Source organism: Carex rostrata, chromosome 5, assembly GCF_964058835.1.
Source record: "Carex rostrata chromosome 5, lpCarRost1.2, whole genome shotgun sequence".
Lineage (NCBI taxonomy): Eukaryota > Viridiplantae > Streptophyta > Magnoliopsida > Poales > Cyperaceae > Carex > Carex rostrata.
The window spans coordinates 2,773,220-2,792,587 of record NC_135922.1 but is presented as its reverse complement, the minus strand read 5'-3'; the positions used below and the strand labels follow the sequence as shown (position 1 = coordinate 2,792,587).

General features: G+C 33.9%; 1 protein-coding gene and 1 pseudogene across 3 annotated transcripts; both read left to right on the top strand.

Annotated features, from left to right (window-relative positions):
* Positions 1-12,585: 12,585 nt before the first annotated feature.
* Positions 12,586-16,645, top strand: LOC144554358 (putative disease resistance protein RGA3; annotated as a pseudogene). Its single transcript, XR_013511606.1, has 2 exons — positions 12,586-13,252; positions 13,719-16,645. The product of XR_013511606.1 is annotated as a putative disease resistance protein RGA3 (transcript).
* Positions 16,646-16,709: 64 nt separating this feature from the next.
* On the top strand, positions 16,710-18,581 carry LOC144554864 (uncharacterized). 2 transcript variants are annotated; one of them, XR_013511791.1, is made up of 3 exons: positions 16,710-17,335; positions 17,639-17,729; positions 18,365-18,581. XR_013511791.1 is itself a non-coding variant. In XM_078303220.1 (2 exons), exons 1-2 carry the CDS (start codon positions 16,716-16,718, stop codon positions 18,501-18,503), a joined length of 759 nt encoding a protein of 252 aa, XP_078159346.1. In that variant the 5' UTR covers positions 16,710-16,715; the 3' UTR covers positions 18,504-18,581. The 2 variants fall into 2 exon arrangements, 1 of the variants encoding a protein (XP_078159346.1); XM_078303220.1 differs by lacking the exon at positions 17,639-17,729.
* Positions 18,582-19,368: the final 787 nt, after the last annotated feature.

Below are 19,368 nucleotides of genomic sequence, written 5' to 3'. Positions count from 1 at the left end.
CTTGAACTTTTGGACATTTCTAACCTAATTAAACCTAATTTAAACTAATTTAACCAAAACTTGGCTTAATTTACATACCTAACCCTAGGTTTAAATAGATACAATTTTGGCTTATCAAATTCCCCCAAGCTTGAACATTGCTTGCCCTCAAGCAACATCTAAACTTGGACCTCTAATTTAACCCTATATCAAGTATGTTTTTCAATCGAAAAATTTGTATGATCTTGCCAAAATTTAAAAATCTCAACGTAAATTTTGTACAAATTTAAAGTGCAACCCTTGGCTAATCATGCTTCACCCCATAATTCAATTACTCTAACTTTTATTTCCCTAAAGTTTTAGAATTTGTAAACTTCGGATATCTAAATTTGTTACAAAAAATGCATTCCTATTTGCGAAAATTCTTTTTAAAAATCCCCCAAGCTTGAATCAAACTTAGGTTAGAAAATCACGGACTTCGTGTGTTGATATATGCAAAATTTTATTTTTCTTTTGTTGACACTATAAATCTTTATCCTTAGAACAAAACCGGCTAGTTATAGGTAGCTAATCCATACCCAACCGTTTTAATTCAAAAGTGCATTCGCATGCTCTTGGTTCAACCCTTCCATGACACGAACCTACATGGTTAGTGCAAACCCAGTCACTTTATCGGGCAAACTAGCGGAGCAAAGTGTCTATGACTCATTGCTATAAGTACGTCATGTCGCCGTAACATAAGCAAACGAAGTCTTTCTTTTCTAAAAATTTTCAATTTTACACAATTTTTCAACATTTTTACAAAATATCATGAATACACACATCCTTAGGTATTAAATCATACCTATGGATATCCCGATCTTTCTAAATTCATTTTTCCCAAACAAGTTGCATTTTCAAAAAAAATAAATCTAAATCCCTAAATTTCCAATTTCTTAAACCTTTATTTCCACAAAGTTTTTCGCCAAAGTATGTGGTTATTTTAAATTATTCCAAGGGTATTACTAAAATTCGCATCAAAATTTCTAATTTTTTTGACAATCACTCAAATTTATCAAAAATTTTATTTTTGCCAAGTTTTAACACAAAAAATTAAACATGATTTTATACTTTATGCATTTTCAAACAATTAAGTCCAATTATGCAAGACTCTATTTTTCATAACCTCATAAAACATCTTGACAAATTCGCAATTTCAAGCAATTAAGTTTAAAATCACAAATCCTATTCATGGTCAAGTAAAAACAGGGTTATAAATCCTAAAATTTTTGAAAAACATGCATGCAAACATACAATTTCTTCCCATCCCCCAAGCTTAAATTAAACATTGTCCCCAATGCGTAAAAATAAACAAAAGTAAATAGGGAGAAACATGGACTACTCTATTGGCGGAAGGTGGTGGTGGTGCGCCTTAATGCTTGGATGGAGGATCGGGAGGACGGCCTCTGCATTGCTCCATTTTGTGTCGATTTCCTCGAGATTTGTCGGTATCAGATGTTTCCACCGACTTCTTGGGTGCATCCTCCGAGGTTTCGGCAAAGTTAGGAAGGATCTCAGCGGTTGAAACCTGAAAAATTGGACTCAGAATATGCTTTTTGTCAATCTGGGAAGGGTTATTGCGGGCCGCAATAAGGTTAGTGCGGGCCGCAATAAATTCTGGTTTCTGCCGCTCCTCTGACTGGTTATGCTGCGGACCGCAATAAATGTTATTGCGGGCCGCAATAGGTTCTGCAGAACTCGTTTTGTTGGCCTTTTCACACTCCTGGTCCATCCAATACTCAAAGGAACCCTTCCTCAAGTTGTACTCGAGTTCTTCATCTAAAAATCTGTCAAGAATATCAACGCTAAAAATATTTTGATCATTAGATGGATATCTCATGGATCTTTTAATATCGAATTGCAATTTTTCTTCACCAATGTTCATAGTTATAATCCCATCATGAACATAAATCACAGCTTTTGCCGTATTGAGAAATGGTCTACCTAACAAGAGTGGTGTATGAGTGTCCTCATCCATGTCAACCACAACAAAATCTATTGGTACAAAGAATTTACCAATTTGAATTGGCAAGTCCTCTACCACTCCTAGGGGTAACTTAACCGATTGGTCTACCAATTGAAGAGAAATTCTGGTTGGCTTAAGTTCCCCTACACCTAACCTATCATAGACCGACTTGGGCATAAGACTTACACTAGCCCCTAGATCACAGAGTGCACGTTTAAATTGGACATTCCCGATAGAACATGGTATGAAAAATTTACCCGGATCATCCAACTTTTTGGGCAATTCATTCATCACCATGGCACTACAGTTTGTGTCTAAGGATACCATTTGTACTTCCTCAAGCTTACGTCTATTTGAAAGAATGTCCTTGAAAATTTTGGTGTAAACCGGCATTTGGGTCATTACCTCAGTTAATGGTAGGTTCACATGCAATTGTTTCATCAATTCAAGGAATTTGGCAAATTGTTTGTCAGTCTTCTCATTCTTAAGTCTACCAGGAAAATGCAAATTAGACGTAATAATTAGGCGTAATAATTAGGCTTGCAAGTTACAACTACTAATAGCACAGCTGAGCATGAAGTCAGGTTATATTGATACAGCTTCCTTCATTTTGAAGTAATTAGATTGAACTCAAAAGGGGTCATTATTGCACACTGGAGTGATGCTTATATCGTGAATTCCAATCGAATTAAATCATAAATTCAACTAATATTCACTTTTTTTAAGGGCAATTTGTGGGATATCTGCTGCCAGGGGGTATATATTGGTAACATTCTCAACTAGAGTACATGAAATTTTTTTTCTTTTATGCAGGGTCAAGCATTCTATTGAAGAAATTGATCTGTGATTGTTAAGACCCACCTTCATCTGTAATAATCATTTTATTACATAAACATGCACATTTCGGAGCAGGTCCCTCCAAAATGATTGTTTCACAGTTTTAATTTTCAGTTTTGAGTTTTGACTGTTTCAACCCTCTCTTTTGCTCTCTCATCATTGTTGTGTACTGAAGTGCACAGTTCAAATTTGAGATAAGAAAGCTAGAAAAATCTTTTTTTTCATTTTTTTTTCAATTCATTCGGAGAGCAATTTCACGAGTCCCCGAATGTTGCTATTATGTACCAATATTATGAACTTTCATCATACCTGTATCAGTACAGAATGCCTCGTTTCTTACTTGCGCAAACAATGCCTTAGTAGCCCAAAATGGCTCATCTAAGGCCAACCTAAGTTTATGCCGTACAATTGATCTAAATTAAATCCAATGTAACAACATTTCACGAAAAAAAAGGAAAAAAATATATATATACAATGATAGCTCTAACAAAACAAACCTCAAATCTTATTTACAATTAATTTTTACGGACCTTGTTCTCTCCACGTGGTAACAATTAACCAAGCCCGGAGCCCAAATATATGAATTTTGGGCCTAAGGGTCAATCTGTAGTTAGATTATTGATGGGCCCACACCATTAAGCACCAAGACAAAGATGGGAAGAAATTGTGTCTTTAACTTGTAACCAAGCATCTAGGGCATATTCTTTTGTCACGGGATTACATGGGATGATATTTTACGGAGATGGGAATCCACTTTTGAAAAAGTGAGAACCTATGAATACAAGTATGCACAGGAATGTACAACCGAACACTCATTTTAACACATTCACGTGCATTCTTGTACCCATGAGTTCTCACTTTTTAAATTTTAGCACATTCCTACAAATGTTTTTGTTCCCACGAAATAACACAGGCCCGTTAACAATTGGGAAATAAAAAATTTCCCATTTAGTTCAAATCCTACAAATTCCTATCATAACTGAGCCTGCCGAACAGACCTTGTATATGTAGCACATTTTAAGTTATCAATTTTTCATTTCCTGTAGTGACCATTTATGAGATTATATTGTGAGCACTGTGTATGTTTATTTAATCGAACAATATTTAAGTCATGGTTCTTCTTAAATTATATAATTTCGTATCCAACATTAATTGTTCATTTTCAATTATATAGAACTAGAGATGTAGCTCCGAAAAGGATATTGTAAATAACTTTTCTTAATTAATATATTGTGCATGCTCCTTGCCATCTAACTTTCAAAAAAGAAAAAACATAGTTCATTCAATTAACGTTCTCAACAATCGCAAAACGTATTTATCTGTAACTAAATATAAACATGGAAGGGGCAAAATAAAATCGCGCGTGCAAACAATTTTTTTTATAACTAAAACCTCAATTTTTTAATAACATATAGTGCACAAAATAACATCTACTCATCATAAAAGCAGATATATATGATGCAACTCAAACTGTGATGAGCAGTAGGATAATTAAGAGGGGGAATTAATCAGGTCCTTGCTGAAAAGTCTGAATCTTTGTACAACGGAGAATGAGTTTGTATATATTTTAACTAGTTGGGCTATTTTGAAGGAAGTCATTGTTCATATGAGCTAAGGAAGCATCAGCCATCAAAATCAGAAGACAATTTCATAGAACTATATTTAATTGTGATTTCTATACCTAATTGCTTCTGATTTTCCAAGGGTTTCTACAAGTAATTCTGTATATGGCGAATTGGAATCATTCATATATTTCATTAATTAGTTAATTAATTACCTTTAGTTTCATTTTTATTAGGTTGCTCGTTCCTACTTCTAAACATCGTACGTCTACACATTTCTTTTCACATGGCTTAATTTCAAGTTATTTAATAGTGTTGTTAGAGTATTTATTCGTCTTGCTAATTTTGTTATAAAACCACTCAAATAAAGACCTTGTTTTCCTTTATTTTCATCCCGGACTCTACATATTTAGAATTTTCCCTTGACCTCAACCAAAACTTTATTTAAATGGTGATTATTGTATAATTGTAGAAAGATTAAAAAAAATATTGCAAATAGTGTACTATAGAGAAAGTTATTTTATATAATGTTATTTTTTAAAGTTATAATATATATTTCTACTAATTATTAACATTATTTAAAGTTTATATATAAAGCAATAAGTAATACCACATTGATTAAGGAATTATAATTAAGTATTATGAAATAAACTATCTATTTTTTTTCTATTAAAAGCAAAAGTAATATGAGTTTTGAAAAAAATTGGTTCTTAAAAATTTTTCAGTTTGAAACTTTAAATAAAAATTTATTAAAAACCTATATAGTATACTGTGCGTTATTTGAGCTACACATTTCGTGTTATAACAATTGTAGATAAATTATTGCACTTGTGTTCCATACCTTAAATATAAAAAAGTCCAAAAATGCCATTTTGAACACTAATTCTAATTGTTATCTTCATTTGTTACTTTTGGTATATAAATAATTGTCATTTTGACTTGACTAGTGAGTCCTTGTAATCATTCCAATTGTTTTTTGTTTACTTGGTCAATTGGGTAGAGGTGACTCAGTCCGACCACACATTAATCATCTTTGGGCCCCTCGTGAAAAGGAATTCAGATCCAGTGAAGTAACTCAATTTTTGGATTTTAAATTAGAATTGTTGGATTCGAATTCGCGATAATCTATCCGAAGTGGAGCGCACACATTCTGAGATATGAATTCAAATTGCGAAGAAATCTTGAGCAACAGATTCGAATCGGACGGTCCCAATTCAAAATCTAAAGATTGTGTTACTTTAGGAGATCTGGGCCCAATAGGGCCCTCATGCCATCCAATTAGGGGTGTAAACAGTCAGATACGGATCGGAAAGTAGTCTTACCATATCCATATTGGTTATAATTTTTCGGATACGGATAATCTTGAATATGGATACGGATCGGATATTAAATGTTACAGATATAGATCGGACATCGGACGGATACAGATATTTTTCATTATTAGCTTGTTGGTTTAATAAACATATATTATATTATTAAAATATTAGTGACTAATTATGTCATTATGTTATATTGTTCATAAAATATATATCTATATGCAATTTAATAAATTATTGGTACAATATGCAATTTAATTAATCAATTTAAGAACATATAACACATTTGTTGTGGTTTAAAAGTGTAAACGATCATATATGAATAGTTAAAAGTCTTACCGTATCTTTATCCATTATAATTTTTTGGATATGAATACGGATCAAATAATTTAGATAATTTTCTGGATTCGAATCCGAATAAAATCGGATAATATCCGATCCGTTAACACCCCTACATCCAATGTCTTTCCCAATAGGATCTTTTAATAATCAAAGCTTCTAGAATGTGTAGTTTTCATCTGGCCTTGTCATTAGTCAAATTAAGTACTGCAGTCAATTCATCACTTTAATTATGCGGCCATCGTTCAATCAAGAGGAGACTTTCACTATGGAAAACTCAGCAATTACATTCTACACGGCATTCCAAATTTGTGGAAGAAATTTGATTTGATGAATTCACTAAATTGCCATAGAAGATTTAATTTCTACACGGCATTGAGAAAATTTAATTTCTTTCTCTTTGAGAAAAAATAAGGGCCAGGCCATTATTTGCTTGTAGGGATCAAGAAATTTGATCACATCGGTTTGTTTGTACACTATAAGAATGAGACACTTTTCGCGAGAATAAAAAAGTGACTTTTTGCGATGGACTATTCTCATTGTTCAGTTTTTTCTTTTTGCGACGGACGACCGTCATAAATGCGTTTTTTCCCTCGCAAAAAGTGTCTACTTTGTTGTAGTGTGTATGTATTGCTGGATTCATTAAATTGCTGGAAAACTTTGCTTTTCTATGTGGATTCATTAACGTAAGGCATGGTGAACACATCTTAAATATAATTAAATTTGCAATTTTTTTATGCCGGTAAATGTATATTATTTGAAATACAAGTGTACAATTTCTCAAGTACAATTAATATGACTAATAATACGTAGAATAATACGTAGAATTTGCTTCTACCATGCTTTTAAAAAAATAAAAATAATACATAGAATTTTTTTTTTAAGTAAAAGACTGGTGCCATAGAATTTAAGTACCACATAATTTATTCCTTCCGCTCCTTATTATAAAGAGAAAAGGTAACATCCCCCGGGCTATAGTCTTCCGAAAATCTCCGTGTATAAAAGTCTTCCCTTTTTAGCTTAGTTCTGACACGCTTTCAACTGCCACAACTGCCATAATTTCAAGTACCATATGTATGTTTACAGGATAATATGTGTATGTTTACATGATAATATGTGTATGTTCACAGAATAATATGTGTATGTTCACAGAAGGTGGTCCCCAACAGCTGTCACGCATTTTCAACAGCTGTCATGCGTTTTTATCTGAGACTACGTGGTTTCATCTGTAGAACATCCATTGAACTTGTTTATAGGATTGTTGTCATTGTATTACAGAATCTAATGAACTTGTTTATAGGATTAGTGTAAAAAGTCCAGGGATTTTCGGAGGACTGAGGAACGGAGATTGTTAGCTGCTTCCTATTATAAAAACAATTTTTTTTATAAACTAACTCATCCAAACTTTAAAGTTTAAAATAGTTTAAGTTAATATTTGTATCCTCGAAATAAATCTTGTAAAAAATTGCAATGGAATTTTAGTAAGTAAAAGACTCGCGTGCAATCAAATTTAATCTCGTTGGTGACTACATGAATTAACAAAAACATACTTGTGTTAACACTTTCTCAGAGCTCTATGTGTATCATGATGAATTGTTGTGGAAGTAGTTCCTCAAAGAGTTGTCGTATATATCCTTCTGTATCGTTACCTTGCACATTTAATCTAACGATATCATCTCACCAACACCTCCTACAAATACTGGAGAGGATCAACTGCTACAGGAAAAGGAATCGTTATATACTTGTATACATCTATGTGTTTCCAGCTGACATGGCAGCTGGCAAGGCACGCTAAGAATATATTATGAAATTAAATAATGATTTGTTCAGCTTGTCTTATCATTTTACTCTTTTCGCCATTACCGTTACCTTTCTTCACCAAAATTCTCCCAAATTACTCAACCAAACTTAGTGGTTCCTGAATTCGGTCTAATCTAACTGGATTAGGAACACGACATGCAGAGGTGGAGCTCTGTTATTTTGAGGCAACGCTGGCAAGTGTTTATACACGATTTTTTATGTAATAATCCGTGTAGCTATCTTATAATCGCACACGGGTAAATATTCATGTGTATTTATTTCAAGGATTTCTACACTCTCACACTCTACATGACAGGAAATCCGTGTAACTTCTCCAATTATGTCCGTGTGCAATCGATAGTAATGTAATTTGCTTTAAATAAGTATTATAACTTGGCTATCTTAATGTTATTGGCACTGGTGTTTCAGTTCCATTGGCTAATTGTTCTGTTTTAAGTTTGGTTTTTAGGACTGAATCAGAAATTGACCACTTTGTCAAACTAATAATTTGTCGTATTATGGCATGATTGATCATTATATATTTATATAACAAATAGATGCAATGTCATTTAACTTTACTTATATTGTTTACATTGTACAATATTTGTAGTTGGTCTTATGTCGTAGCCTAGAGAATAATTTCTATCTAGTACCACCCTCATAATTTAACACTAACGATAGTGTGGGATTATAAATAATAATAATAAGATTGTTTGTGGCAAGACTTCTAGTATAGATCACTTCACACGTTAGCAACAGTCATATTTCTATAAATATAGCTAACATAAAATCGGTAATCAAATTTTGTACATATATTTTTATCTTTATATCTGTAATAAACCCCTTAATTTAAAGGGAGGCGGTAATTGCATCTCAGATTCTATATCTGGTCATATCCCTCAACTAGCGACTTATAGTTGAGGCTAGTTGGCATGTACAAGTCTTTATACCTTTGTTTAAGTTTTAATTTATATCTAACATATTAAGTCTTTATACATACTAGACAGATCAACTTTTTATGAAGATTAGACACCTGGCGCTAAATAAGCTTTAATTTGAATTGGAATCTTTCATAAATATTATGTACAAAAATTATGACTAGTTAGTATAAAATATTGAAAAAAAATATTGATTTTTTTTTATTAATAGTAGTAAAACTTTATACATAACATATCAAGTCATTATATCTAGCGTATTTAGTCTTTATACATAGCATATCAATTTTTTTAAAAGTTGAGAGTACAAGTTTTAAAGATTCAAAGTGCAGTCTTTATACTTAGTAACAAAGAAATAAAAAGTGAGTGAAATAAATCTTTTATTTTTTGTCTAGAGCCAAAGTAGGGGATAGAAACACGAGCCATAACGTTGTTATTCCATTCTATTTTATATATTAAATTATTAACAAAATTGTTATTCCATTTTATTTGGTTGTTGCAGTTCGATATTATTGTTACTATCATTATTATTAGGGGAAATTGGATCCATGCCACTCCAAAACTTCAAAATTAGAAAAATGCCACCTCAAAGTTTTGATTTTGTTAAATGCCACTCCAAATCTCAATTATTAAGAAAATTGCCACCATTACCAAATACATGTATAATTTTCAATAAACAATTTGCAATATATGTAAAGTGACAGAAATAGCCTTATCAAATTCCTTTCTCTTCTAACGCGACAGAGCCCCATCCGTGGCTTCCTCTTCTATCGGAATTCCTTTCTCTTCTCCGCACGCGGCTTCCTCTCTGTGGCTTCTTCTTCAAACTTTCCTATCGGAATTTGATTTCTGTTTGGACCACCCGGTAGGCTTCCTCTCCGTGGCTGTTGCAATAGCAAACTCTCTTTTCATTGGCTTCCTCTCCGTGGCTTCTTCTTCTTCCCCTCCGTGGCTTCCTCTCCGACTTCAAAACCCAGATAATTAAGGGTTCTTTTAGAAAGATATTTAATTGAGTTTGTAGAAAACCTAAGCTGGTGATTGCATAATGAGTCCTTAACCCAGTTCACTGCTTCACACTAGTACATTGGAATTGCTGTCCCGGTACCAGTACCATAATTGAGATATGTAAGGTGGTAAATTAGGTTGGATTATAATAGTGTATATTATATCCAATATAATGATTAGGCGTTCTAATACTTGATTACTAGTCTTGATAAAGAATCCCCTAAAGGGTTTTTCTTCCAAAAGTAAAAAAAATTGTAATCGATTATAAACTAATCCACTTAACTCGTAAAGAGCAGGTATTACCCAGTACAGACTAGTAATCGATTATAACAAAAACGAATGTCGGAAGAGGAGATTTCTTTTTATTTCGTCAGAAGAGAAGAGAGGAATGTCGGATCGGATCGGACCCTAATGGGTGTAGAAATGAAAGAGTAACTGAGTAAGGGTATTTTTGGAAAATACGAAAATACTGCTCAAAATACAATATATTCTGTTTATTTCTAATTACAAATGTATAATAATTTGGTAATGGTGGCAATTTTCTTAATAATTGAGATTTGGAGTGGCATTTAACAAAATCAAAACTTTGAAGTGGCATTTTTCTAATTTTGAAGTTTTGGAGTGGCATGGATCCAATTTCCCCTTATTATTATTAAATAATTTGACCAATCAACATTTTATTATATATAAATAGTCTATACTATGAACAATTTTACTTTTTATACCTTGTACAATTTTCGACGAACTTTCAGTGACAATAATTAATGACGCAATACTACAATTTTGTAGTAACATAGTGCACAAATTCCAATTTGGTAAATACGCGGATCTAAGTTGCATTTAAGCCAGATTTCAGGTTTTTTTCATCTGAATGATACCTTTTGATTTTTTTTTAAATACTATAAATAAAAAATAGGAGAAATTGTTTTAATGTATTGACTTGTTAAATAATATTTTTATTTTCTAGCAGTGTTTGTGGGTGGAAACTAGTAAGATAATTAATATTTTTAGTTCTATTGATATTCATATTTTAAAATTTGTCATCTGTAACTTTTTAAGAATAATGATTAAATAGAAATTGAAAATATCCATTTTTATTATTGCATTGCGATTATTTATAATTTTTTATTTTTTGGTTCTGTTGTTTGTATCTGAGCTCGTTGTGGGAACAATCTATGCATCGATTGTATCTAAAGTTAAATCTGGTACCGGATACCAATTCCGAAAATAAGCAGTTTCTAATCCATTTAACAAATGTTTAGCTGGTACTGGATACCAATTCCAAAGTGATTTTGTACCAGAATTTTGAAAGCTGGATTCATAACTAAATAACGAAGAGCACGCGATTTTGTAACGGAGAGTCCAATGCACCGTTAATCTTAGAAGCAATATGCAAGAAAATATTGGTGCACTGGAATCCTGCTCTAATTTTTTTTTGTTAGATAAGGAAGGTGTCAAGCCCCTAAGTTTTTATTCTTATAAAAATGAAAATTAGAAGTTTCTTATACTAAAAAGTTCAAATATACTTCAGCTGACAAGAACCTAAGCAACCAAATAGAAGTGAGAAACTTAAACGGAAATAAAAAAACTGTTAAAAGAAAACCCAAAAAATAATATGGTTATTTAAGTGAAAGAAACACTTAGAATTCGGTTTGAATCTGTCTCAGCTATTTGTCAAAGATGAGAAGAACAATCTCTAAAGTTATGATTACATTTTTCTTGCCATATAGAATGAAATGTGTGATAAGAAATATCATTCTTAATTTATTTCTTTATCTTAATTCATATCTTAAGATGAAAAAAAGACGCTCCAATGGTGTAAGACAAGACAAAAATGAATTAGTGTTTCTCTAAGACAAGACGGAAACAGAAAATTATAAATGGAGCGTCTCTGTTTCGTTTCTCCTCCCTTGCTCCCCTTATTTCCCACTCTCTGTTTTTATATTTGAAACATTGATATTTAGAAGTAAAGGAGAGAAGGAGAAAATATAGAAGACAATTAGAAGTAAAAGACACCTCCATTAAAAGACATATTGGCAAATGAATTTTAAAAATAATTAATAAGAGATTAAATAATTAAAAGGGATATAAGAAAGAATGTTAAGATTTTTGTGGAGATTTTAAATATGGCAAAGGCTTCTATGGACATAAGGACCTATTTGTAAAAATGAACATATTTTTATTTTCAAAGTTCAAATGATCGATCCAAACCGTTCATCTTGTTCTCCATATTAATATGTGATTGGAAACCAAATTTTACATTTTTTGGAATTTGTTTTACTATTTATTAAGATGGGTACAAAAAATATCAAATTCAGACCATTGAATTTTGTATCCATCTTAATAAATAGTAAAAAAATTTCAAAAAATGTAAAATTTGGTCTCCAAGCACATATTAAAATAGAGAACAAGATGAATGGTTTGGATCGATCATTTGAACTTTGAAAATAAAAATATGTTCATTTTACAAATAGGTCCTTATGTCCATAGAAGCATCACTCTTTAAATATTATGGTGTTTTGATGAGAAATTGACTATTTCAAAAGTTTGTATGGGTATACTACAAATTTTTCCTTAAATCTAAGTACCTTAACTCTCCGTATAGAGACGATGTGTGCGGCACTGTTCTAAGCTCATAGTTCAATAGTAGTACTTTTAAGTTTTAACATAGAATGTTTTATTTTTATTTTTTTAACAATGATTGAGCATATTAAATAATCTTATCAACCTAATTTTGCAGAGTGAGTGGGATTAGAAAATGGAGTGGACAGACCATTATTGACCAAAATGATATTGTACATATGGGGTGTCGCCACATAAATCTTTTGATTATTTTTGTAGCATTGTTTAATGGCATATTTCCATACTACCACATGGGTTGGTGTGGCAAGAGAGCAACAATAATAGTGCATTGTAATTAGAAAGAACAAAGAAGCCAAAAAAGAAATAGCTTTCCCGTGATGCAGCATGATTTCTAATGCGGAGCGTGCCACAGTGAATGAACCCACGGCTTGCATAACAACTCTGCAATTCCAGGTGCAAAGTCAATGGCAGAGTAGGGACAGACAGAGAGACTAACACTGAAGAGAGATCAGTTTCGGTTTAGTTCAATTCAATTCAAGTCAATGGCATCCGGATTGTTTTCTTCCATCCAATCTCTCTCCACCAAGCTCCTGGAGGCCATTCGAGGCACCACTTCACACCACCAAGATCCAGCATCCCCTGTTTCAGATCAAAAAGAAAGAATAAGAGAGGATTTGAAGAAGCTGAGTCGGGTGCTTGCAAGGATCCAGGCCGTTCAACAAGATGCTGAAGAGAGGGAGATTCATGACAGATCTGTTCATCTGTGGCTGGCAGAGCTGAGAGGTGTGGCCTACCAAACAGAGGATGTGCTCGATGAGTTCTACTACGAGGTGCTCAAATCCATCGTGGAGAGCGGAGATGCTGCCATTGAGGCCTACCATAGGGACGGTGGTATGCTTTTCTTAATGTAACTTTTGGTTCTTTAATTAATTATTGCACATAAGATGTCCAGTGTGTATTTCATTGGTGTACAAAAACCTCACAAAATTTAGCACACTTCTTTCGTTTTACTGGCTCTCATGTGTGTATAATGACTCGTGTGATGGACTTGTTTTACATATATCTTTACTGCCATAGTAACTAACTGGTATGATAATAACATATACCTGAAATTTCGCATTTTTTAATCCTCGTTGCATAAAAATAGGTTATAGATATGGCACTTTAACACTTATGCAATCCACCCAAAACAACACAGAAAAAAATATAGATAACGTGAAAATTCCAGGGGGTAACCCTTGTGATAATTTTTCTTCACTGCTCAAGGATATTATAGGAGACTAAGACAATTTTTTATTTTTCTTTTTAAAATAAAGATGGGGATCACTAGGAGAAATTTTTATATATAATTTTACAGGGATTAAGAGAAAATTTGCTGAGATGTACATATCATCCTCCCTTGCTTCTTGTTCAGTTACTATTACCAAGGCCTCGATTCCAGATGGCATGGCTGAGAAGATCAAGAGCATCACAGAGAGGTTTGAAGAGATTTCAAATGCTCGTAGGGATCTTCATTTGAGGGAGGAGGATGGGACCCGTCTGGTTATGGGCCCACAAATGCGACCACCAACCAGCTCTCATGTGGATGAGAGAGCTACTTTTGGTAGGGAGGAGGAGAAGGAGGAGATCATTAGACTCCTGGACCCTTCAAATGGTCCTGATTTTATGGTTCTTCCCATTGTAGGAATGGGCGGGTTCGGCAAGACCACACTTGCCCAACTCGTTTTCAATGACTCCAGGATTCATGGATTGTTTAATAAGAGATGCTGGGTATCTGTATCTGAAGACTTTGAACCAGTGCGGCTAACCAAAGCTATTGTTGAGTCGGTGAGTGACAGCCCTTGAGAGTTTTCTGAGCTAAGCAAACTCCAAGATGTTCTGAAGGAAAAGATAAGAGGTCTTGGTTTGTTTCTTGTGCTAGATGATGTGTGGAATGAAAAAAGCAACTTATGGAAGTGCTTTGAAGTTGGTTTTTTTGGTGCTAAATTTGTAAGAATTTTGACAACGACTCGCAATACCTCAGTTGCTAAGATCATGCAGACAACATCACCTTTTCAATTGAGTTCCTTACCGGAGTCAAATTGTTGGTCACTTTTTAAGCATTTTGCTTTTGGCAATAGGGAGACAAGTGAAAATGCAAATCTGCATGAGATTGGTCGTGGTATTGTCGAAAAGTGCAAAGGCTCACCTTTGGCGATAAAGGCACTTGGAGGCATTCTCCGTTATGAAATGGATGAAGACAAATGGAGGGAAATTTTGGAGAGTGATATATCAGAAATAGATGAGACGGGAGAGGTTATGCCAGCATTAAGGTTAAGTTACCAGAAATTGCCGCAACATCTAAAACCATGTTTTCTTTATTTATCCATGTTTCCAAAAGATTTTAATTTTGGAAAAGTCATGGTGATTAGGCTCTGGATGGCGCAAGGCTATATTAATGGCAATACAAGAAATTTGAAAACATTGGAAGAGATTGGAAGTGAGTATTTTGATGAATTGCAAGGTAGATCACTTGTTGATGGTGGGCCTTCTTCCTACATCTTGCATGATTTAATACATGATTTAGCAAGATCCGTTTCTCAAGAGGCATACTGGCCAGTTTTAGAAAATGGCCAAGAATACAATGGTGCACACAAAGTATGCCATCTATACTTCACCAAGCAAGATGAATTATTGGGTTTAGTGCCCAGCAACTATAGGTCTATCAGAACTTTTGTAAAAGGATGCTGGTCAGAGAAGTCTGACTTTCCAATCTTCTCTGAGATTGCTTGTGTGAGAGCTCTTCATTTGTGGTATTGCTCATTGCCAAATACACTTGACACTTTGAAGCACTTGCGCTACCTTTTTGTTCAAAATATGCAAATGGAAGTGCTTCCTGAAATTTTATGCCTTCTTTACAACCTCCAAACTTTGGTTTTGATTTGTCGTTTTCTTGAGAAGTTACCTGAAAACATGAAAAACCTTATTAATCTTTGGTACTTCGAGCTGAGTAGTATTGTAATCCAGCATTTACCTGAATCTATCTTCCCACTTCCTAACCTGCAAACATTATCATTAAGGAACTGTGAGAATCTCAAAGAGTTACCAAGGGGCATAGAGCAGTCAACTAGGCTACACATTCTAGATTTACCTAGATCTCATACCAACATGCCATCTGGGATTGAAAAATTACCAACTCTCCAACAGTTAAGGGGGCGTTTTAGTGTCATGGATCATGGCACAATTGGGGGGCTGAGAGTACTTAAGGATATGAATAAGCTTAGGGGATCATTGTGCATATCAGGGCTCAAAAACATTGTTGATGTGGAACTATGTAGGAACGCCAATCTTGCATCAAAGCCAAATTTACATGAGTTAATTTTGAACTTTCAAGAAGATTGTGGAATGTCAGATTTCAGAGATGAAGAAGAAGAACTCCATCTCCATTTAACTGGCCATTCAAGTCACAATGCAAAGAGTGAGAATGATGAAAAGGTACATAATGTTGTACTCCAGAGCCTCCAACCTCATGGTAACCTCAGAAAACTTGCAATATTAAATTATCAAGGGCGAGTTTTCCCTTCTTGGTTGCTTAATCCCTTACTCCCCAAACTGACAAAACTCTCTCTTAACCTCTGTACTGAGCCTAACTGCATATCACCATTTGGTCAACTGCAACATCTTAGATTTCTCGAGATATCAGGTAGAGATGGTTTTAGAAATCTGGGAGATGAGCCTAGCACATATTCATTGTTGGTTGAATATGATTCTTCCGAGCAGCCCAAGAAACCTAGTTACCCATCACTTGAAGTGCTCTCATTGAGGAACATGCTCAATTTGGTGGAGTGGCAAGCAAATGATGGCGACTTCCCATGTCTAAAGGAACTCATTTTAGAAAATTGCCCAAAATTATGGAAAATCCCAACAATTCCACAAAACGTTAGGGATGGTACTTTCGAAAACTGCCCACAATTGAAATTCCTAACATGTCCATCAGTAATAAGAAATTTGAAGATTATGAGGTGTGGCATTCGTGAAATTATGTTTCATTCAGTATATGAGAACCTAACAATCTCAAACTGTGTAGAGCTAATCTCGATAAATTGGATGGACAGAGGTTTAAATTCTGTTGGAAAAGTTTATTTTGCATGCTGCCCAAAATTGGAACACTTTCCTTTGAAGGATGTGTTACACTTGACCCATAGGGTTCATATTTATGACTGTCCCAAATTATATTTGGGAGAAAGATATGTCTACCAGGTAGATGAGCATTTCATAATTTTTTCATTTCTCTACAATTTTTAAACACTATGTTTTACTCATTACTCTACCTTCTTTACACTAATTTATTTTACTTATGCAACAGAGAGACATAATGATAAAAGAGTTGAATTTATCTGGGAATAATGGGATCCTTCTGTCACATTCCACAATTCCACTTCTAGAAAATCAGTTTAAACTATTCTTAACAAAAGACGATTTTCGAGAAATGGAATCATTAACATGTGCACCATCAGTTGGAATAAGCTGTCAACATGTAATTCTAAATTTGGCTTCGTTGGTGATACTGGAGATTATGAGGTTCACAAAGGTCATATCAGTGACAGGGTTGGAGAACCTCAGCAACCTCAAGCGCTTGAGCATATCATACTGTCCAGAGTTATGCAATTGGAATGATAGATCACTGCCACTATCACTGGAGTCCCTTCAACTTATTTATTGTGACATGCTAAGCTCCTTGCCGTTGCTATCAGTTCAAAACCATTCGAGCTCTCTAAAGGTTCTTGTGATAATGAAGTGCCCAAGGCTGGCTGTGTTGGAAGGTTTTCATGGCCTGATGAAACTAACAACTGTGAATCTACTGCACTGTATGAATATAAGCATCTCTCCTGCTACTGAAAGCCTTCAATTCAGGCCTTCTTTTACCATTGTTGATTGTCCTCTAATGAGAGACTGGTGCCGGAGAAACAACATCACTTACTACATGAGGCCTAGGTACAACATTTAAAATAAATTATATTATATTTATTAATATCAGACCCGACCGGTACCAACGTCTTGGGTAAATTTTCTGGAATTCCATGCTTAAGCCTTGATCAATTCATAAAGCATACAAAAATATACCCTAGTTGCAGAAAAAGACAAAACAAAAGCGATATAGAATAGGAAAAACAGGTGATTTTCATTCCTAGAACTATAATGGTCGTTATAGGACCACAAAACTTTATTATACTGATATCCAGCATAAAATTCTCTAGAACAATCGTGGCTTACCTGCATGTCATGTCTAATTTTCAGTGGCAGTGTTGAATCCTATTAACAATCCCCGAGATGATAGAGAAACAGAACAGGAAAGTGCTGGAGTAACAACTAAATATTAAATATGCTGGTAAGGCCTTGCACAAGACTTTTGGAACTTTGGATAAATATTGTTCATTTTAATGTATGCAAGGAATGGGCATGATATTTTCTATTTTAATTTATGCAATCCATGGCATAAAATAGAAATATGTTCATAATTCTTGAAAAATTTATAGAATGAAGAGTTCAGTGATTATACAAATATGTATTAATCAGGAGTTTTAAGAATTTCAAACAAATTAAGTAAAAAGCATAAGATGAATCAGCAGTTATAGTTGTTACTAGTCAGGCAGATTCAGCTTAACCTACACTTTAACATAATTACATACTATCAAAGTGGATTCAGCGGACATCAATGATTTAAGATAATCTTTGGTAGCAGAACTCTTTGATAACTTGAATTGAAATTAGACGTAATTTGCTAAGCTAATAGTACAACTGAGCAAACAGTCTGTTCATATTGATATATATTTCTACAACCTCCTCCTTTTTGAGTTATTTGGATTAAACTAAAGGGGATATTATTGCACACTTGAGTGAATTAAATTAATGAGTCAACTGATATTCACTTTTTCTAAGGGTATATATGGGTAAGTGCTGCCAGAGGATATATGGGTAACATTCTCAACTAGACCAGTACATGACATTTTTGCTTTGATGCAGGGTCAAGCATTCTTTTAAAGCAATTGATTGGAGATTAGACCCACAAATTGATGAGCCCATACAATCAAGCACCACGACAAAGATAGGAAGACATGGTCTTGCCTGTGCTGAGACCACTAGAGAATTTCTTTACAGCTAGTAATTATTATTATTTATTTTTTTTTTTTAAAAGGACATAGAAATTACAATAAAGGCGTCTAAACTTGTCATATATAAATATGTATTCAGTGCTCCCCAAAGATTGCAGTTTCATTAAGTGGAGCCGGTATTTACTGATTAAGTGTTGGAAATTATAATCTGATTGTGGAAGGTATTGGAAGAGAGGAGTTTATAATATAATTTCTATTATTACTCAAGTGTACAAAGCCTTTGATATATTTCTTACTAGCACTCACGCCTCACTCTATTGATTCTCTGTTTCTATCTATTTTTTCATTCACTCATATATACTACGCTATAGGCCCTAACATATATTTATACTATCCTAAAGTCGGTGGTACATCTTTCTAGATACTTCATACTTATTCTACCGACATATATTTCCAGAGAGTACATGATACTCGTATGATAAATTACAAGAGTATTGAATTTTCTAGAATAATCCACTTGAATCATAGCCGGCTATATATATCTTTAATACTCTAGAATTAATTAATGGGCTTTGGGCCTTCTGGATCTCTCCAAATATTAATTGGGCTTTGGGCTTCGGTGTTGTTATCTTCAACACTCCCCCTCAACACCGACTTGAATCTCTTTAAATTTAAATTTGCTGATCGATTTTCTGTATCGTCTATTCCCTCCCCCTTGATTTAAAATTCCGTGTGGCTCCTTCACATAAATTTCTTTATCAGGGTAGTTATTTTGAAATTCCGATTTAACGTATCGCCACTTTTTTAGCCTTCTCATCGGAGCATATGTCTTCCAATAGTTGATGCCGGATTCTTGTTTGAAGCCTTTTGTCATCACCCTTGCTTTGTAGTTTTTGACTTCACCGCCAGGATTTA

Excerpts from the sequence above, each read along its gene's own strand:
- LOC144554864 (XM_078303220.1), top strand. The coding sequence starts at position 16,716 with ATGATAAAAGAGTTGAATTTATCTGGGAATAATGGGATCCTTCTGTCA. Across the intron at positions 17,336-18,364 it reads ACTTACTACATGAGGCCTAG|GGTCAAGCATTCTTTTAAAG; the intron begins GTACAACATTTA and ends GCTTTGATGCAG.